This window comes from Elaeis guineensis, chromosome 2 (assembly GCF_000442705.2).
Source record: "Elaeis guineensis isolate ETL-2024a chromosome 2, EG11, whole genome shotgun sequence".
In the NCBI taxonomy this organism is placed as follows: domain Eukaryota; kingdom Viridiplantae; phylum Streptophyta; class Magnoliopsida; order Arecales; family Arecaceae; genus Elaeis; species Elaeis guineensis.
Genome location: NC_025994.2, coordinates 17,087,595 through 17,109,764, shown reverse-complemented (window position 1 = coordinate 17,109,764; position 22,170 = coordinate 17,087,595). Strand labels below are relative to the sequence as shown.

At 41.0% G+C, this 22,170-nt stretch overlaps 2 protein-coding genes across 5 annotated transcripts; one reads left to right on the top strand and one right to left on the bottom strand.

The window, feature by feature from the left end:
- The first annotated feature begins 607 nt into the window (after positions 1–607).
- On the top strand, positions 608–14,393 carry LOC105059374 (transcription factor TCP2). 4 transcript variants are annotated; one of them, XM_073251618.1, is made up of 4 exons: positions 608–1,262; positions 1,503–1,748; positions 1,830–3,398; positions 14,115–14,393. In XM_073251618.1, the coding sequence occupies exon 3, from the start codon at positions 2,025–2,027 to the stop codon at positions 3,369–3,371; it is 1,347 nt and encodes a 448-aa protein (XP_073107719.1). In that variant the 5' UTR covers positions 608–1,262; positions 1,503–1,748; positions 1,830–2,024; the 3' UTR covers positions 3,372–3,398; positions 14,115–14,393. The 4 variants fall into 4 exon arrangements, with proteins under 4 accessions (XP_073107719.1, XP_010940967.1, XP_010940963.1 ...); XM_010942665.4 differs by lacking the exon at positions 14,115–14,393 and adding an exon at positions 13,774–14,079 and having other exon boundaries at positions 609–1,262; XM_010942661.4 differs by lacking the exon at positions 14,115–14,393 and adding an exon at positions 13,774–14,079 and having other exon boundaries at positions 609–1,262; positions 1,825–3,398.
- Positions 14,394–16,165: 1,772 nt separating this feature from the next.
- On the bottom strand, positions 16,166–19,934 carry LOC105059395 (F-box protein At5g46170). Its single transcript, XM_010942674.4, has 2 exons — positions 18,351–19,934; positions 16,166–16,633 (listed from the first exon to the last, which is right to left on the bottom strand). Exon 1 carries the CDS (start codon positions 19,625–19,627, stop codon positions 18,389–18,391), a length of 1,239 nt encoding a protein of 412 aa, XP_010940976.1. The 5' UTR covers positions 19,628–19,934; the 3' UTR covers positions 16,166–16,633; positions 18,351–18,388.
- Positions 19,935–22,170: the final 2,236 nt, after the last annotated feature.

Here is a 22,170-nt window from a genome sequence, read left to right as displayed (position 1 = left end):
CCCCTACGCTGCAACCCTACAGCCGGCAGTGGTAGACTGGCACAATACCCGGCTCGGGTTGTATATTTCATGCCAAATAATGATCGATCTTATTTCGCGATCACGACCGTTGGATTGAGCTGCACATAGATCGTAAAGCACTCTGAAAGGATTTATTCGACACTTGCACAGCTATCAAAGCGAGTATTGCGAAATCCAACGGTGGATTCGCGCGAAGGAACGCAAATCCTTGTTTCGCACGAAAAATACAAACCCCGTCCGGCGTTGTACACGAGAAAAGGAGGAAGAAAAATCTACAGTAGAAGAAGAGGGCCAAATTCGTAATTCCGTCAAACTGCAGCCCCAATCCCAAACCCATCACACCCGTCCGGTTCCCTCACTTCCATATTACCAACACCGACACGCCAAACACGATTTTCGTCCAACAAAAGCCGAAACTTATATTATCCGTTGTCTCGTGGCGAGTTAGGAGTGGGATAAAGCGGTGTAGGCTGTGCGAGGAGGGGGGAGGGGATGGCAAGGAAATGGAGGGCAATTAAGTGAATAGGAGGGAAAAGAAGGGGCAACATTGAGGGGATTCCACTATAAAAAGGTGGGGAGAGGGGGGACGGCGGGGTGTCTGACCTTTCCCGATAAGCTCGGTGATTGCTCGAATGGGAACGCCTAGGGCATCGAACCACCAGCTCGTCCTCCTCTCGGATATATTAATCTACTCCTAAAAATCTCTCCTCTCCGATTCCCCCTCCTCTCCTCTTCTCTTGCAAAGCTCCAAGCGCTCGTTGTTTTCGCTGGCTCGTTCTCTCCGGTTTCTTAGGTTTTTCTCAAGGGGATCATGGAGCGGCGGGGAGGAAGGGATCGAGGTCCACTAATGGCGGTGGCTTGTCCGAAGCGTGCGTAGCGAGGGGGCCGGGCGGCCGGCCGGGGGATCTTGTGTGGTGGCTTCATTCGGAGGGGGTCGCTGTGGGAGGTGGAGCCGAGGGAGGCACGAGGCCGGCATTCGTGCGCGGAATCTGGGGCGCACAAGCGCGGCGCTGGGTGGCGGAGCGATCGAGGTCCTTTTCTGAGGAATGCAGCTGGTTCGGAGCTCGTTTGCGTCCAATCGGTAGAGAAACAATCATCGTGGTGTCTCAAGAAGCTCGAATTCTTGGTTTCTTGAGTGGAGCCACAGATCCGGAGAGGAAAAGGATAGCAGATTATAGATCTGAAAGCTGAAGACTTGGATCGAAGCGGCAAGGAAAGATTAGAACTTTTGTGCTGTCAAGGTGAGTTGCTTTTTTCTTTTTTGTTTTTTTCTTCTGTAGTATAAGAATTGAAGGACGAGAAGGGGAGTTTGGGACTGAGATTTGAGTAGGGTTTCTTTAACCGAGCAAGTTTAGAGGTTAGAGTTGCTCGTCTTGTTTTCTGTATTTTGCCTTTTTGTGGTTTTGGGGTCGTGGTCGTTCGGCTTTAAAGCTGCGAGGATTAAAGGCGCTGGCTGCTTTTGTGTTTGTATTTTTATGTAGAGGGACTGGCTTCAAAAACCGTCCGAATTCGAGGCCTGTTTCCGCTGCTGCTGCTGCTGCTGCTGCAGTGCGTACAGGCGGCAGTGCTGATCTCTGTCCGCCTGGGGAGCAAGTAGTGAAAGGATGGAAAGAGAGAGGTAGTGGAGACCAGCGCTTCTCTCTAGATGTTGTTATGATATCGCTGTGGAAAAGCTGAGGCTAAGAGCTGACATCTCCGGCCACCAACGCCCTCTCCAGCGTCCAAAGGTTCTTTCTTTTTTCTCTCTGTCTCTCTCTTGTTTGCTATTTCCTTTTTTCTCTCTTTTATCCCATCCACCAGTAGTGCAGTGTGAATTCGTCATCAATGCTAAAGGACAGCCCCACCGACTCCTAGAAACCCTAGCCGGAGCCCAGCTCAGCTCCCTGCCACAGTCTCTCCCCTTTACCAAAACGAGATCTTGGGATAAGGACGGAGCGAGCGCGGAGGTGATAAGGACGAGCGCAACCCACCCACCCCGTCTCGGCGAGAGGCATGAAAGCGGGATGGAGATGGAGGAGAACCACGCATGCAAACGATCCCGGGTTGGAAACGGCACCGCCATCAGCAGCAGCCAGGCGGCCAAGATAGGCCGCAAGATGCAGCACCATGACGATGACGACGACGATGGAGAAGTGAGGGGTGGTGGGGCCACCGCCGCCGAGAGCCGCGTCATGTCTTGGCACCACCCTTCCTCCAGGATCTTTAGAGTGTCTCGGACCTCCGGCGGTAAGGACCGCCACAGCAAGGTGTACACCGCCAAGGGCCTCCGGGACCGGAGGGTCCGCCTCTCGGTCTCCACCGCTATCCAGTTCTACGACCTCCAGGACCGCCTCGGCTACGACCAGCCCAGCAAGGCCATCGAGTGGCTGATCAAAGCCGCTGCTGCCGCAATCGATGAGCTCCCGGTTCTCGACGGCACCTTCCCGGAGGTTCCAAAACCTCATCACCCCGAAGAAAAGCCACCGCAGGACGAGCCTGATGCGGAGGCGGAGCCCGGCTACAACCAGCAGCAGCATCTTTCGCTCTCCAAGTCCGGCTGCAGCAGCAACTCCGAAACGAGCAAGGGGTCGGTCCTCTCCCTCTCCCGCTCCGAGATCCGTGCCAAGGCGCGTGACCGCGCCCGGGAAAGGGTGAAGGACAAGGAGAAAGACCGAGACGACGGCCATGTCGCCATCTCTCATCACCAGAATGTGAACCCTTGCCTCAACTCTCAGACCTCCTTCACTGAGCTTCTCACTGGCGGCAGCAGCACCAATGGCGCTGACGTCGCCACCGCACAGGCGAATTCCAGCGTTAATCGTCTCCAGAAGCAAATGCAGCACCTGCCGGCTGTCACCACGACTGCCGACTACTTCAGCCAAGCAGGTCTCTTTCCCCAGGCACAGAAGTCCCACCAGCTGCCATCAGGGTTCTCATCCCAAGCCCACTTTGGGAACAGCTCTCCCATGGGAATGGCGCCGCTCAACATTGCCGCCACAGCAGCGGGAGCAGGAGACCATCCGGAGATGCAGCAGTTCTATTTCCTGCAGGACCATCTCATGCCCGCCTCAGCCATGCCACCGGGGCCGGGAGACTATAACCTCAACTTCCCCATCTCTCCAGGTCTTGCAGGTTTCAACAGGGGGACCCTTCAGTCCAATTCACCTTCTCAGTTGCCTCACCACCACCTCCAGAGGCTCTCTTCTCCGGTAGACGGATCGAACCTGCCCTTCTTCTTTAGTTCTGCTGCTTCAGCTGCGGCTGCCACCTCCACGGAGAACCAGTTCTCTGCTGGATTTGATGGCCGCCTGCAACTCTGCTATGGGGATGGCTACCGGCATTCGGACCTGAAGGGGAAAGGGAAGAACTGAGACCTCCTGTGCACCTTCTCCTCGCTGGTACGAGGCTTCACCTGTTAGCAATAGCTTCCTCGATGATGAATGCTTGCCCTTTTTCTGCAAAATGGACTGTTAGCGAATAGTTTAATTGATAGCACTTGTCTGCTTTCAATTTAGTCTAGGTTTCTTGGAGTGCTTTTTGGCTTTTTGTGTTTTATCGTTCCTTTATCAAGATTCTCATTTTGGGTTGCCGTTGGGCATATATTTGTTTTTCTCGAGGGTGCATGTCTTTGATTCCCTAGCTTTTCTAACTGAATGAGTGATGTCCACTACCGGTAATCACCTCACCTTATTTTGTTCATTAGAACAGGTGTCAAATAGCCTGTGCAAGTCGCCTTTCTATACGGAAAATGCCGAAGAAACAGTCGTCATATGTGTAAACTATGCTACCCCAAAAATTTTAAATAAAAATCACATTTAATACTTTGATTTTTATTTTTTATTTTTTACTGAGGTCACAGTATGAAGTTAATGTGACCGTTGCATGATATAATATGTAAAATTATTTGAACAACAAAAAAAAAAGGGAAATTGAATAATTGTTGATATTTTACATATGATATGGGTCTGTTCAAATTATTTAATGCTATCTGACTGTGGTGGTTTGCATTAATTGAATGTAGCTGTGTTTTGAGCCACCGAGGCAACTGGTGATGTCCCCTACTTAGGTGGTCTTAAATAATATCCCTCACCACTGGGATGTCTAAGAGTCCATGTAAAAAAAGAAAAAAAAGGAAATGCAAAGAATTTAGTACTAAGTTTGGGGAATCTAATTGAAATCTTTGGATGAAGATAGTTTTGAGAAACAAATATGATAATTTCCTACTGCATTTATTAGCCATTTGTGTATGTCTAATGATGAAATAAGATTTATTTGAAGAATTCGTAATTCCTAAAGTATCTCTAACTCTCTCTCTCTCTCTCTCTCCATTCTCTTTTATTCTGTCAGCTGCCCTGAACTTCTCTTTCCCTCTCTTTTCTCTTAGGAAGTTGCTCCTGAAAGAGTTGACTGCTCGTCTTTCCTATTTTTGATTTTTCTACTTCTTGCATGAACAAAACAAAAGATTTCATGTGTATGGTGATATGCTTGATCTTCGAATCTTGGTTCAGATAAAAGTGAGCTTTATAAGATGTTTGGAAATCAAAAGAACACTATATTCTTTGCAAGTAGGTCAGGAAATTGTTTTTGTGGCTACTCCTGTCTACATATTATAATTCACAGAAAAGTTAATTTGAGTGGATTTCTACTAATGATGGTTCAACTTTGCAACTTTTGTTTAAAGTAGGATCTAACAGTCACTCGAGAGCAATGTGTGACCATAAAATTCCTTCTTAAATCTACTTTAGGAAATTTTTAGGAAGCAGCAGCAATGGATCAATAGGGTGCTCACCTTTCCAATTTTTTCAAACATAATAGACAACCACCAAATTCCTTTATAGATCTCCTATGTTGGATTTCTACGTGGACCTAGTTAAGGTAATAAAGTACTTGCTTGAGCAGTTTGTTTATTTTACAAGTAGGCATTGTGCAATGCAATCGACAGGGCTATGGATTGGATCAAATGGCCCTTATGAATTGTGTGCGCCTCTAAACTCTTGTACAGAGTGATTAATAGGGGCCTTTGGATCTAGTCCACATATCCCATGGCATGTATCTCATGGTTCCTACTTTGGCAGATACTTTCAAACTAAACATGATAAAAAGAAAGGAGCTTCTTGAAGGTGAGGCTTTGCACCAGCAGCCTTAAAAAATGGATGTGGCAGTTTTGTTCATCTTATTGTTTGGAAGAAGGGTGTCAATGCAGCAGTTAACGATTAGCTATGGAGCTATCTGCCCACCATTCCTTATGGTCTTAATTTTTGGTTTTCTTTAATTACTAGGAATTATCTTACCATTCGAGTTTTTCAACATCTTTTTCACTTGGGGCTGTATCTTTAGATGTGGCCTTTTTGATAGTTAAGCTTGATTCTTTTTGGAGTTCCAATCATCTTGATCTGCAAAACCGTCACTCCGACCATTAGGCTTAGCACCTATTAAGAATACAGTTTGTTGTTTTCCAACAAGAAACTCACACAGATTCAAATCTTAGTAGCTGAAATCTTTTATATGAATTGCCTATCATGTTTCTAACCGCTTCAAAATCTTGGTCCTTGCACCCACTCCTCAGGCATTGTTTCCCCTAAATTTTTAACAGCTTTGCTTCCTCTTCACCAAAGATGAATTTGCTCCGATATCTCCGCTCAAATCAAGTAACTAAGCTTCAAACTTTGTTTGAAAACTAGGTTTCTTTTTGCATTTTTATTTTTTTGATGGGGCTGAACAAGTTCGAATTTTGGCAAGTCTGGTTCAACTTTGAAATTTTTTTCCCAAGAAAAGGAAAAAAAAATGAATTTATACTGAGAATGCTGGATATTTTTTGAGGATGTATTTTATCCATTGTAATGATTTGATACTTTTTATAGTCCCAAAGAATTATTAAAGTAAAGCCCAAAAGACTATACAACTAAGAAAACTATACAATATGATTTGAAGATAATAATGTATAATTTAGCAAAAAATCTTATGCACCATATGTTTTATGTTGCATGCTGACTGGTCGAATTGTGATTCTACTGAAGAGTAAGCAAGTTTTATGGAGTTTTATAACAATAATCTTCTGAACAAATATGTGTACCTTAAATATTTTGCAAATCAACATTCACATACCTTCCAATCTACTTAAAACTTGCAATATTGCAATTTAATCTGGTGAAAATGCTTTCTAGAGGCTGAATATATCACTTGTGAGCGAGCTTTAGCTCAAAAAATGAGAGTAAAATAAACATAAGTTTTTCTGTATTATACTTGTTAGTTTTGACTAGAACTTTTCATTGATGCTAAATTTCAATGACAACTGACATGAACTGCTAAAATTATTAAAGCTGAGATTTTTCAGGTTGGTCTTGGCCAAAACGTTTCAATCCTGACCAAAACTTTAAAGCTTGATTCAAACATGAATATAGAACACTCATGGGCACCTGTTTTGTGAGTCAATATCTGTATAACTGACATGCTAAACAGATTGCTGTTGGACAAAAAAATTGCAGTTTCTGTGTAGAGATATGGTTTAGAAGACTATCTGTTTTGGACAAACCAAATGGAAGCAATAGTGATGGAAAGGTATGAGAGGATATAGTCCAATTTTGATGTGTATGACAGAGGTTGAGTCACATGTGAAAGCCTACAATGTATGCTAAATGATTGTGGTAGGTGGAGAGGATATCATGATCTCAAATCTTGGAGGCTGGGGTTCTTGGGTGTTGTATTCAAAATATTAATTCTGACCATGAGTTTCGGAAGTCAAGGAATGTCATGTAAGAGTAGCGTGGAAGTCCATGAGTCTAATTAAATGTTAGTTCGAAGAGTGTGCAAGCTGTGCAAGAGTTAAATTGTGGAAGATGAAGTGTATGTGTAATCAACATTGTGAAAGAAGGGTTGCAACAGGTCTATATAAGGATGAACTTGGTTGTGCGCTGATGCATGAAATGGTGGATGAAGGATCCATTTAATCAACTTTATGAAAGTCAGAAGTGTCATGACAAGGCTATATAAGGGGGGACATGGATGTCTGCAGAAAGGAGAGCAAATCAAGGTATAAGATTAGTCTGAAGTTTTGGGGCTCGATGTTTAAAACATGTTCAAGATGTTGATGTACTTCTGTTTGTCTCAGTGTATTTTGGAATTTTTCTTCTTTTAAATTATATGCATGAGAGATTCCAGAATATATAAGAGCATAACTTCCATGCATGCTTAATTCTAACATCAGATGGGTACCAAGAAGACTTCATTAGCAAGATTTGGTGGTTGAGACTGCAATGCATTGTATGGGTGCTGATAACACTTTCTGAAATGGAAGAGGCACCTGAGGTGGATTTGCAATTAAAACTTGGAATGTTATTGGAGAGGAAACAGAGTGAAAGGGCATAAAAGATCGTGGAGAACCTATGAAATCCCTAAAACCCTTTACTTCTTCCATGCTGTTCTACAGTTTTTGTAAAATTAAATGTTGAATTGTCTTAAAATTACACACATATGTGTGTTAACCACATGGATCAGACAAATATAGTAGAAAGTTCAAGTTAGCTGATTCTCTCATTTAGATTTTTTTTTTTAAAAAACTCAATCCACTTGCCAAAGAATCAATGACTTTACCCATACTTGATCACTTAATGTGATAGCTTATTATGCTTTTCTTTTCCAATATTTAAACCAATGTTCTGCTATTTACCTTGTAAAAATATCATCCTAGCATGAGCCACTTAAATTTAAAAAAAATGGAAAGTCATCTTTTCTAAATGTTGAACATGAGTGACTCATTTAAGCTTTTGGGTGAACCCAAAATCTATATAATGAGGAAGGATGAAGGAACGGATGATGAAGGTAGTGAATTTTAAATGATGAACACAAACTTGAACTAAACAACCAACCTTGTAATTTAGGTTCCTATGAACTGGACAACCATAGGCATTCTAAATTAAATCTACCTTGTTTTCATGTAATGATCCTGATTGGGATTTGAAGCAAATGGAGTTCACTAGGAACCTGAACATAACATGAAAGAGGCATTGTACACATTTAATTCTATCTGGTAACTTGCAGGTGGGCCAATCAGCAAAATATTTGCTATTTAGCCTATCATTAGAAACATGCCCCCTTCGCCTTATGCATGGGTGGTTTTGTCTGTCTCTCTCATATGTAGCATGGAGGATGTCTATGACATCCTCATAGACAACATCACCAATTATATGCTTGAAGTTGAAATTTGTCAATAATGTTAGGTTGGCCTGCCATAAAATTGAAAAGACTTCTCATTGGCCTTCCAACAGCGATCAACATTGCTTTGCACAATTTGAAAGAAGATGCTTGATTATGCATACACACGAGATTTTTTAGTTGTCTTGTTGCATCCTTATTACAATTCTTTCCATCCGTGTCATCCTTTTGAATGGTAGATGGATCTTTTGTTGTCCTAGCAAGCAATCGTGGATCACAAGTGACTCTCAATCATTGCAGTGCTTCCTTCTAGAAGCAATTAGGTGCTTAGGGCCAGTTATGTTAGTCTTGTGATAGATTCTTGCCCCTGACACAAGTATTTGTTGCCGCAAACATTGCAGCTTTTTGCAAAATTCTCATGTTAGCACCCTTTAAATCCTTATACAAGTAGTTATTTTTTTTGTAACTTTTCATCCTCAATACACAAATAAGGATTGTTGAACCAGGGAGTTGTACTGACCAACTACCAATTTGGTACATTACGTACTGTACCAATTTGAAGCATATCGAAATCGAGGGGAGGGAGGGGGGAGGAGGGGGGGAAGAGGGAGGAGAGAGAGAGAGAGAAAGAGGGAGATAGAGAGGATTAGGGTTCCCCTCTCCTAGGGTAGAGGATCTTGGGTGAAGCTCGGGTTGCATTGGTGGGACTTTTTGGGAGGAGATGGCTAGCGTGTTGAGGGCCATGATGTAAGGCGTTCTTGAATGGAGGTTTGGGGGAGGGGGGGGGAGAGAGAGGGAGAGGGATGGATGCGTATGAGTGATCTGTAGTCATTGTTGTTGTCGGTGGCGATGGCGACAATGGCCTGGAGGAAGATCGGGAGAGGGGAGACAACTTGAGGAGTTGCAACTCACAAATGGAGGTGGGAGGGGGGGGGCAGAGAGAGAGAGAGAGAGGGATGGATGCGTAAGAGTGATATGTGGCCATTGTTGTTGTCGATGCTGATGGCTATGATGGTGGTGATGGCTATGATGGCCTGGAGGAAGATCGGGAGAGATGGGAGACACTTGAGGAGTTGGAACTTGCGATTCATTATAACTTATTAACAGCCTGGTTTGGTTCAAAACAGCCCGAAATGGCTCGAAATTGGGTGGAACCAAATGGTTCATCCCGGTTCTCAGTTTGGACCAAAATGGGTGGCTAAACCTTCTTGGGTTTGGGCTGGTCTGGTTTGGTATGCCTTGAACTGCTCCGTTTTGGCAGTCCTTGCTCACAAGAGCATTATAAAACATTATAGTAAAGGTCTTTTGTTTGTCAAGACTAATAGATGCTTTCAGAACACTTGGAATGAATGCATGCTTATTTAATAGATCTACATTTATGTTGAACACATGGTAAGCAATTTAACATTTACGAATAGAAGCTACAGAAAGGTACATCCTTGATCATTGTATATAAGTAGAAATCATCTCTGAACATCATCTAACTGTATACAATGGCAATATACCTTTTCTTAAAATGATTTTATACATAAACTTGCTACTTAAGATTAATCACGATATTCAGTAATAAATTGAAGTGTTTTATTGTTTTGATAGACAATTCATATGCTAGTGGCATTTAATTCACCATACATCTCAATGAAATTGTCCATTCTCTTACCACTCTCGAAGATCGATATGTGCATAAGCCATCCATAGGAGTTTCCTTAGCTTACTCTCGACAATGCAATACGAAAAAATAATTCACCATCATGCTCACTAGCAATGATTTAAGTTTCGATGGGATAGGGGCCGTCCCGACTGTCCCGCCCCGTTCTTTTGAGATTCCGGCATTTGGGATGGGTGTGGGACCCCAAAATGAGCATCCGGCCTCTGTCACGGCTGTCCTGCCTTCTTTTCGACTGGATCACATGCCGGTATAGCCATTCGGTCAGGACTTGCCCTATTTTTTTTTCTTCGATTTGTCATTGGAAGGGAGAAGCATGGGAGGGAGGGAGACATACTGACATTTTTTTCACTAATGTGTCGCCGTCGGCATCATCATCGGGAGGGAGGAGCTTGGCTGGGAGGGAGGAGAGATTAGAGAGGGGCGGAGGGGAAGAATGGTCGAAAGTTGAAACCCTAGAGGCCGTTTTTGCCTCTAAGGTTCGGGCAGTCGGTTTCGTCGCTCTTTCGACCTCATCTGTTTGATCATGCCCACACGATTCTCAAAGCATTCGGACCTCCATGATTTGGTTGTGCGCGTGATTTGGCTTTGTGTGTGATGCGTGATTTGGCCGTGCGTATGATTTTTCGATCGCACCCATGCGTCTCAAAGCACTCAGATTTGGACACCGATGTGATTTGGCTATGGGGGTGACTTGGCTGCATGTGTTGCACGATAGAATGATTGGCCTTCATGGCATGGTAATAGTCTAAAAGCCTAAAAGCATGATGACAACCTAAAAGATATGGGATAGTTTGAGATTAATATCATGATGGGAAAGAAGATTTTGAAAAAAAATCATGAGGAAAGAAAAGTCTTACAAACATATGCATTCCGCAGTGAAATAAGAGACCGACACATGCATTGAAATGAGAGAGTTAGGACGAAACCGACACTTATGCATTGAAATGGGGGAAGTTAAAAATAAAATGAGAACCTCGCATTGCCGACATTCGACACAAAATTATTCATCTGGGATCGATGTGATTTTCATATACAAGTGACTAAGCTCAAGTATTATGGATTGCAGTTTTTTCATCAATATATTTTTACTTTATCAAGTACTCGTGGATGCGCCAATTATGAGAGAACGTTGCTTCGTAATCAAGAAAAGATCTTCAATAACCTGAAAAATCATAATGCATCGGCGTTAGTATTAAATAGAATTGATCTATTATAAATATATTACTTTTGAAGTTCAAATATATTTAAACCATAAATAGATTAGTAAAACTTCAAGATAAATTTAAAAAAGTAATATTTTTATATATTAAAGGACATGTCAAGCATGTACCAAGATGTCTGATCAGGACAGTCATCGGAACAGGGTGGGACGTGGGGCAGCCCATTTTGGGCGAAAATCGGGATGCTCTTGTCCTATGGGATTTAAAACCTTGCTCACTGGAATCATCTCCACTCTTAGGTGCAAATTGTATTTGTGCTGCACAAGGGCAAACTTTCCAAAGAAAGTTATCCAATATAGGAGAAAGGGTTATTCCACCACTTGAAAGTTTGGACCAAAATACAACCTGATGCATTTCTTTTCAGGGTGAACCTCTAACTCATTTTTACTTAAAGAAGTGCTATAAAAGACATTTTAGGGTCGAAGATAAGACATTAAGATATCTCTAACCTGATAAAGGATTCTGGTGACATTTTAAGGTCAGACAAGACATCATGGTGTCTTTGCACTGATAAAGGAGTTTGGTACTGACTGGAGTCAGTGTTGGAACAAGTCATTGACTATGCTAGGGTTTCTTGAGATTTAATTGCAAGCAGATATATTTTAAAATCTTGTAATTTGTTAATCCAAGTCAGATGATTGAAATATTTTGGTTTGGGGTCTTTTGGTTGCCAACATGAAGAATATAGCAATTATTTTGACTAATGAAGCCCAAAAGTCGTTAACATTTTGTTTGTTTTGTGTGAGACATTCGCTCGGTACAGAATGACCTCTAGCTTTCTCCCTCCTTTGCGTTACACCACAGTCACCACCTCCCTGTGCCTTCCATCTCCAAAGTCAGCCTTCTTCTACACCATGAAACCTATATGTGGGAGTTCAGACATGTCACTTCAAAACTAAAAGTTACTGGGGTGTTGCTGTCACAAAATTTTTGCTTGTAATATGTGGTAAACAGTAAATTATCCCCATCTGGTGCTACATGTTATTCTGCGTTAGATCTTACGTAGAATGTGTAATTGCACAGTATGGTAGCCATCACAAATAGGACGTCAATCCAGAACCAAACCTGATCAGAGTATTTAGACCAGTGCAGGTCGTTGTTTGTTGTACAGGAGCTGTTTAACTCTGCATTTTGGTTGATTGGTGAAATTTCTGATTATAAATGATTTTGGAAAATCTTACACAGCATTGATGCAATGCATCAAGGCCTATGGTCTAAATGTTTGAAAAGAGTGGCACTTTAATGTAAAGAAGCTTTTTATGATTGGGGCATGTATCTAAGTGATCAAAGAGGTAATTAGTTGTAATAGTAAAATTTGGAAAGGAAGAATATTGCTTAAGGTGATTTTTATACGATTAGAATTAGGAACGACTGGCTGTTTATCTTGGTGGTGCTAAGATGCTTTTCTGAACCCCCATAAAGTTAAATGTATCAGAATTCTGATGATTTGGGACTTCTCTTGATCTTGGTTTTCTAACTTTGTTTGTTGCTTAAAAATTTTGGCACCTGTTACCATCCCATTACATCAAGAATATGTTTGCAAAGTTTGTTTTTGAGATAGTTGCAGCAGAGAATATTCAGTTTCTTTGTCAACTGACTGTAGAATTTGGTAAATTGTACATTGGGAAACAGTATGACTTGTACTGTGCATCTGTATTATGAGGAACTAGTGTAGTTTTGATGTCATGCTTTTTTTTCACTGAAGTTATCAATTGTAAAATACTGATCCTTCTATAGACCAATGATTATTTTTGATACATCTCTATGTTTGTAAAATACCACTTAGATTATAATTCTTGGTTCCCTAACATTTGCATATATATTCTTAACAGATGCATTGCCTCAGCTTGCTAATTTTCTATTTCTTGATTCAAATAATATTGTAATAAGAATGGAACAACATACCTGAGATTAAAAGTGTATTGTTCTTGATCACATCCCCCCAATTGCTACCATTTCCTGATAAGAGAAGGCTTTGTGACAGGTTCTAGAAGAAAAGATGCCTTGGTTCAGATCCCATGATTGTCCCATGCTTCATTTTTATCTTGCTCCACTAACTATTGAATAGATTCATTCTTTTAAGTTCTGGTGATTCTGTGGATAGGGTTATAATACACGAGCAGCATGATCCCCTGACTTCTCTGTTTGTGAAAGTTGCTAAATAGATTTGTGCGGCAGCTTGCACTTCTATGCTGGCTGGTGATTTTGTCAATTTTTCTTTGCATGTGCTATTTGCCCAAGCACTCAACTTGGTACATATGTTATTGATACAATTGCTAAATGGAACAACTGTAAGCAACCATCCATGGTGAGCCCTAGGGAAATGTAAGGATGGAACTGTACTGTAGACACATAATATCATGTAACAAGCAAATAATATATATGATATAAAGGACAATTACGCATTAGATACCAGTCCAATGCAAGTAATTAATCTAGACTTTTCAGAATTTCATCTGTTTTTTAACAATTCATTCTTCTAAATGTTAAGCATGGCATCTAGAACTTTAAGAATATTCAGAATCATGGCTTTCATTTCTTGGAAGTCCTGCCACAATATATATATATATATATATATATATATATATATATATATATATATATATATATCCCATAATGTCCACCAAGATGTGTACATTTAAATTATCTGTACCAGGTTATTACTTTATTTGAATTTCCTTAAATGATAATCTACTACAGCTGTATTAACTTGTACGCAATTGAGAATTGCAGGAACTGAAGACAGCAACCATGGTGAACTCAAGTCCTTTGCAAACTGGTCATCTGAAATATGATATTATTCATATTAATGGTGTTAGTGTAACAATCATTGCTGTTATATTTATCTTCCTTGCTGTTCTCAGGAATTCCATTTTGTCATTCATGAGTTGGATGATTTTATCTGTATGGTTCTAGGTTTAGACCTCATTATCAGAACCATAAACATTTTCTTAAATTTTTATTGCTGTCTTGAGTTCATCAAGCTGTAGATTTGAGATCTTTGAAGCAAACAGAATCGGCTGAGGGTTTGTTTGTTCATGTTGCTCTAAAACCTTGCTGTAAATGATTTTTAGGCTATACCAATGGCGAGACCCGAACAGGATGTTAAATGTGGCAGTTGTACTGGTGGATAATGATGCCCTGAAGAATGTTCATTGTCTGTGTTTTTGGAGGCTTTGTTCCTGAAGACTTTGGTTTGCTAAATGGCGCTGTACTCTATCCAGGCAAGTGTTTCAGATGCCAAGCCCTCCTGGAAGTTTGGAATTTGGCTGGTGGTCTATTACATTACTGCCTGCAATTTTGGAGAAAATGTTCCATTTGCTGTCTTTTTCAGATGATGTTGAATAACCGTTTTCCTAATTAAATTGAGTTGTGCGAGTTTTACTTAAAAATAAATTAATAAGAGATTACAGCTTGGTTAACATGGATTGCATGCGCATGTTTGGTTTCAAGTGCTCTAATGTTTGCCGGTTATGCATCACATACCAGTTTAATGATACGATGATTGCCAGCTGGACCGCCCTTGGCAATTGAGTTAAATCAATCGGGCACATAGTTTGTTGAACTTATTATTTCCGTGCATCTGGAACCCAAGGTTTTGAGTAGGGCATTAAACAGTTGCAAAGGACCCCTTCGAGGCTGGCCTTAAGGGCTGACTTTATCTATATAGAGGGTGAATTTGTTAAGGCGGTTGGATGGATTCAGAGATAGGAGGTGGCAGCTACGCACCTTTTGCTTTGCTTTGCAGGACATTTGGAGGATGGCAAGGGAGAGTAGTTATTATGTTAGGCACGTCTATCGAAAACCGAATAAAGCTGTGGATTAGATGGTTTCTTCGTGGCACAGCATTTTGGTGAAGTTCTCTTGACCGAGTTAGCAGCAGTTGCATGATATTTTATATTTTTGGATGTACTTATACTAGATTAGTCCTAATAATAAAAGTAATGTGTTAGTTGATTATTATAATGATTATAATGGCTACTCGTTTTAAAACTTTAATGTTTAAATAATAATTATTACAGCAGATGCTAGAACATAGTGATATTATCCTCTTCAATTTTTACTAAATAAAAATTATATTGACTGCAAAATCAATTTTGGACGAAATTTAATAAAAAACTAATTTTTAAATTAGAAGTTTTATTTAGGGAAAGGAACAGATGAAAATGATGATTTATTTATGTCATAATGGACGATAATAATAGAAAAAAAATGTACTATAAGAGCTGTTATTTTTTTCTCTTTGTTATTATATAAATAATATAACTGGAGTTGGCCGAAACTATCTTCATGGCCGTTACAATGGTTATAACATTGTCTTCTGAAAAATTCTCTGGAACTGCTAGTCTATGGTTTCTGTCTAAAGGCCAAAGCTTCGGGTCACTTCGCATTTTAGCATCCTTGGCAAATTGGGGCGATCAAGTTGCCAAGTTGAAAAAGCAACCAATGATGAACAACTGATATTTGGCAACAGCAACTAGTGATGAAAACCACATCGCAGAGCTCATCTTTGTTAATTATTACATATTTTTTGCACGCAAGCTCATCTGCAATACTCCTGAGATCCAAGCTTTCAATAAGATTCCCGAATTATTAAAGTCAAAATGAGAGGAAGGGAACCAAACACAAGCATAATACCAGACACTGTATCGGACGCTTCGCATGCAAAATAAGACCAGAAAGCATATTTTCTATTGATTGTCAAGGGTAGGTACCTTGACACATCGACTTTGTCTGAAGCTTCCTCTGACAGGAGGGAGACCCCTGCGTCCAATGGCACTCCAAAATAGAAGTTTTCTTTGACAGCGAGGAGACCCCTGCACCCAATAATGGCACACCAAAAAAAAATCTCAATTACTAGCGTGATGCCACCAATTTCCTAAATGAAAAAAAGCCGCCACCAAAATGGGAAAAAGAACCACCACGAGGAGATCCCCAGATAGCATCTGGAGTACTCATCTAAATCTGAAGTCTCTCATATGTCAACTTATCCAAATAATTCCATCCCGAAGCATTGAAAAAAAACCACAGCCAGCAGAAATGTAACAATTACACCCACAAATCTATTTACTGGTTTATAAAGCAAATGTAATGTTGCTGAGATATCAAATCGAACAGACAACTAGGATCAGCAAGCTTGCAAATTTATAGGTCATGTATTAGTTCTGTGCGCTGGTGACAACCCAAAAATTCAGACTGCTTGTACATGAGGATACAACAACACAGACAATTTATGAAAAATTATAATTTGGTACAAGTTCGACCACAGAATAACCATATAGATTGACCAGCGCAATTATGCTAATGCACCAAATACAACATATATGTCCGCTAAAGACCATGTCCAGAAGGTACCATATTGACATTTTAAGGAACGGTGGGGGGTGGGAATAGAGACTGCTCTAATTGCCCCTATATATTCTTAAAGATGGGGCCCCAAAAAAACAAAAGCATGCTACATGTCAGTTCATGAAGGTGATGTTGCAGCTCATCATCATTGCAGCAGAAAGATGTGAGTAATCGCTCTGTGGAAGCGTTGGGTACAAACAGATTTGAATCTTTCATCTGTCTTCTCCATAGAACATCTAAAACCCTGAAAATTCGAATGATAAAATGGGTAAGCTACTCAAGCTTAACAGGAAAAATTGCTTATGAACCCTCAACATATCAGGCAGAAAGAGAATAGAACACACACAGTATATAAAATTGAAATTCTCGCACTCTATGATTTTTTATTTAAAAAAATAACATAAAAAAAATGCACTCACTGTACATTGACCATCATCAGAAACAAGTACAAAAATAGCTCAAAACAAAAAATAGAATATCCAAATTTCGCATATCATTAAAGACAATAATAAGATAGAATATCAACAAGTAGTAAGTAAGAAAGTTTCAACTTCCGTTTGTAGGTAGATGAGGGGCAGCATAGCCACATAGGCAATTCGACTTAGGGTACCCCTTCCAAGTTCCAACCTTGATGAAGGGGGAACTTGATGCTAGATATGGCAAAACCATGGAGAAACTTTACCAGCACGCCACCTATAGTAGCTTCATTAAGTTTTGATGAAAAAGACCGTCACAGTGCTGTGCTCAACACTTACACTGTCGATACGAGAGCGAATTTGACACTGATACAACCAAATCTTCATATAGAGAAAATTAATCATTGTTTTATGAAGACCATTGAACATATTTTAAGAAGGAAATATGGTAGTGCAAGAATTTATGGCTGCTAAAGGTAAAGCTAAGCATGATGAATTATAGTAGCACTTATGTAGAAGGAATGTAGTCCTCTAGGAGCTTGTTTGAATATTCCTACAGGCTTGAGCTGAAAATCCTACAGGAATTGGACTTGTCGGTCCATCTAGCTTGCATCTTTTAAGGTTCTGTCCAAATCCCAGCCCAATCCCAGCCTTTGGGCTGCAGGAAGAAAAAAAAGACCTATGGAGGTCTTTTTTTATTCAGACAGGATTTGGGCTGGGAGGTGTTGGGTTGATAAAGCCATGCTTAAATGGGCACCCCAATCCACAAATCCTATAAGATTTTCAGCCCAATCCTGTAGGAAAAATTCAAGCAGGCCCTAAGCATCATCCCCATCCATTTAATGATATGCGGTACTATAGCATAACTTGAAAATTGAATAAATTAGAACTTATATAATTCACCATTTATGTGCTTCTATAGGTTCCAAAATATTCTGTCATCCCGCTCAAATAGGGCTAAAATATATGCACCAAATTCTTTTTTATGCCAAACTTTTGCATAACACAGTTTATTCCAGATAATCTTCAATTGCAAAACTGTGATTCTGTGAAGAATTACATGCATTTCAAGGAATGAAAGAAGTCAGTAGAGCCTAAGATTTCTTTTCCGGCACAAGTAAATCAGCAGTTCAATAATCAATTCCCCGGAAAATCATATCACCATAAACCTCCTCCCAAGGGGAGGAAAAAAAAGGAACACAATTAAAAGCAACAAATTAATAATATACAGCATATAAATTAAATTTCACCCCAATGGCCTCAAGAGGATATCACATCCTACCAGGCCCTCAGCATATGGAAATAAACAATCAACCCCAAACAGAATTCTCATACATTTCCACATCCCATCTCCTTCACCTTCATCCAATCTTCTTCTCATCATGGCGGAACAAATGAAACAAAGATTTAAAATCACACAGTATCACAGAGTGCTCGCTAACCTACAAATTGCTGCCATATAACATAAAGATGGAGACTTCCCATCTCCACAAGAAGCTATTTGTTCATCCCCACTTAATCAAAGAAGAAGAAGTTGTAATTTACCTTTGGGGGCTGGATTTTCTGGGCGGCATGTTCCAAGATCAGAAGGAATTCATCTCCAGGCAGTAATTTCTCCTCTTCACGAGCAACTTAGCCGCGGTCCTGTATGGCTCTTCAAAGGCATTCGAGACCCAGCATCCATCAGAGGACCCAATACCACCACCACCACCACCACCACCGTCACCTGGTGTCTCGCTCGGCCGAATGGCCACCAGTGTTGCTCCCTCGAGGACCACCCCACCGGGCAGTTCCAGGTGGGGGGCGTACCAGAGCCGCATGCTGAGGGCCGGCACGAGCGTCCGCTGCAACGTCCCCGACGGTGAGACCGGCTTCACCCGCAGATCCCGCAGCTGCCCCTTGTTCATGGTTAGCACCCCCTGTCCATCAGCGTCTGTGAGATCCAAGCTCTCCAGCGTCTCGTGGTCGGCGATGATCTGCTGCAGGAGATAATGGCGGGCGGAGGCGGCGATGAGGGAGCTGATTGTCCACACCACCCTAAGCTTCAAGCTTCCATTGGTGTAGAAGGACTCCGGGATGGTCCCGCTGTCATCTCCGCCGCAGGCATCCTGGAAGCTAGGGTTAGGGTCAGGGTTGGAAGATTTCGGGGAGAGGGGGGAGGACGACGAGGAGAGGACAGAGGCGGCGCCGAGGATGACACAGGTGTCGAGGGTGGAGCCGAAGTCGGCCTTCCACTTGAGGAAGATGCCGTCTTCGACACGGAGCTCGCCGGCGGGGAGCTCTATCCGTAGGCGGCGGATCTCCTTGAAGTTCTTCAGGACCTCGGTCGGGGAGTGGTGGGAGACCTCAGAGGAGGAGGAAGACGAAGAAGACGACAAAGAGGAGCCCGAGGATCTCCGGGAAGTGGCGGAGGCGGCGGGGGAGAGGATTTGGCCGAGAGCCTGGAGGGGCTTGACAAGGCTGCCAAAGACGAGGCGGGCAAGATGAGAGAAGACGCCACGGCCCTTATCCGGGCCGGCGCCTCCGCCGCCGCATCCGGGGGCGGAGGAGGAGGATGGGCCAGGGTCGTCGGAGATGACGCAGTCAACGTGGACGACGACGTAGTCGACGAGAGGGACAAGAGAATGGAAGCGGCGGCAGACAACACAGCACCGGCCGAGGGCCTTGACATCCCCGATCCGATTGAAGACGTCGAGGAGCAACGCGTCCGGCAACCGGTCGAAGTGATCGATCCCCTCCGCCTCCTCCTCTGGCTCCCGATCGCCGCGCCCCGGCGGCGACCCTTCCAGATCCAACTCTTCCCGGACGGCAGACGACGCCATTCGATTCCGATACCGCGTTAAATGCCAATAGATATCGAAGCAAGCAGAGAAGAAGAGCGTAGAAACCCGAGAATGGCAACACTTCTGTGGATCCAAGGATAAAATCCAATTTTTTTTTTTGGGCGGGGGGGGGGGGGGGGGGAGAAACTGTAACCCTAACCCTAACTCCAACTCCAAAGAAGTGCGGAGAAGAGAAGGAACCGATTGGGGGGTTTCTACAGCACGAATTGTGGAGCGAGATAAAAGTGGAGAGGGGGACGAGATGGAGACATGGCTTAATGCAGTGGTGACGAGGAAGACGGAGACAAGACGCGGTAGAGAGGAGAGGAACCCTAAACCTAATTTTAGTTATTTAATTGTTTTTTTAATATTTATTTATGTTATTTAAAATAAAAAAAAGAGGAAAAAGAAATGGGATTTGGATTATTTCGGCAGGCTAGGGAGACCGATAGGGTGGTGGGATGAGAAAAGAGGCATCCTTTCTCCGGCTTTATTTATTTATTTTTAATTAAATTTTCTATTTATCTGGAATGGATTTTGTCTGTCTTTTTCTTAATTTTATTTTATTATTTGTATTTTTTTGGTGTAAAGGCCGATGATGCAGGAGGAAGGCGGATGGAGAAGGATGGAATCCGCGGGAAGTGGGCCGAGTTTTTGTAATATTTTAAATAATTTTATAATTAAAAAATTTTAATAAGGTCCTAAATTTATATATATAGTTCTTTTCATGGATTTCAATCAATTTTTGATATCAAAAAAGTTGTGTTGAATGGTACATCGGTGATATGTTGCATACAATTAGAATATTTTTTTTTATGATATGATATATAAATAGTGATAAAAAAAATTATTACCTATAAATCGGATCAATGATTCTTTTGATTTCTACTTTCAAATTTTTTATTATTTTTATTTTTCTTTAAAGCAAAATTAAAGCATCTTTTAATGAATTTATTTTTTATTTTTTTTTAGTAACAGCAAAAAAAATCAATGATACCTTCTTATATTTTTTCTATTTTTTATTTTTATTTTTAAAATATAAATATTTTTAATAAATTTATATATTTTTTCTAATAGGAACAAATTTTTCTATTAATTTTCAAACTTGCAACGTCATTCTTACACACACACACATGCTAAAGTGGGTACGCTGGCAAAATAGAAACTAAGGAGTGACAATGAATGGCTACTTGCCGGCTGCACCGTCCTTAGAATATACTCAATTGCCCAACGACTCTTCTATCTTCATGAGCTCCATTTGTATCACATCAAACAAAGTGGGCCCCTCTGTGCATGTCAGTTAGTTTAAATGTTGTTGTAATCAAGTCCATTTAGCTTTCCTCTTTCTTTGATTTTTTGGTGTCTTTTGGATTGTCTAACATGGCTCTTTCTTTTCCATTGCCAATTTCTTTTCTAGTTGTTGGTCACGCAAAACGAACAAACACAGATTAGGTATATTGAATTATTGTGCAAGTTATACTTTTTGCTCATCCATGAGGGTCATTAATGCAAGTAACCTAGCTTTTATGGAGAAATCATACGATTGTATGTGAATTTATTTGCTACAGTGATCACAATTAATTACTATATTTATAACTATTATAGTCACAAAGTGCATGATTTAGAAAAGGAAAAGGAAAAGGGACTGGGTCAAAAGCCATACATAAGAAGAGAGAAAAATTTTGAGGCCGGCACCGCCTGGTAGAAGATTGAAGTGGAGTAGAGACGCGTGAACGTCATTTCAGGGAGTTTACGTTCGATAATAGTAATAGTAGCGAGCAAAATCTTTATTATTTATAAAGTATTGAATGCTTAATTTCAATTTAGTTATTACTAGATTGGGTGAATGCAACTCCACCAAACAAAGAAATATGCACTCTTATTTCTCATTCATCTTTATAGTATTTTCTTTTTAATTTTTTTTCTTAAAAATACATTATTTGATGACAAATTCAACCCTTAAGACTAAAATTACGTGTCAGCATTAAGTTCCTCTTAAATAAATAAACAAAACACCAAAATAAACAGAGCCCATACATCTCATGCTGACTTTATCAAATTCAAAAATTTATTTGCAAATCCAATCCATTTCTTAATAGTTTCACAATTTTTTTACTCGCAACCAACAAATCCTCTCCAATCTAGCTTTTGGGAGTTGCTACATTTCCAAGCAAAAACCAAGTTTAGTTTTAGGATTGATTTATTTTAACTTGGCTGTGGTCCTCCCCGTGCAGACCAATTACAGTTGTTTCTTTCCTTCTAATTTTCCCATCAATTAATCTAGATGAGTCTAACCTTTTGGCTTGGCTGTGGTCCCAATTCTTGATTTCAACTTCAGCAGGCGGGATCATATTTGGATTGGTTTCGGCTCGGGATCAGGTTAATTTCAATTCACTGATAGCATCAATGATCCAAACACCTGATAACATCAATTCCCTCTAAAATTTTTAACCAATATATTCTTTTAAATTACTCCATTCCAAACCAACACTGGATGATGGCTTATGCTCACAAAGAATGCAAACCTTGATAGGGATTGATGA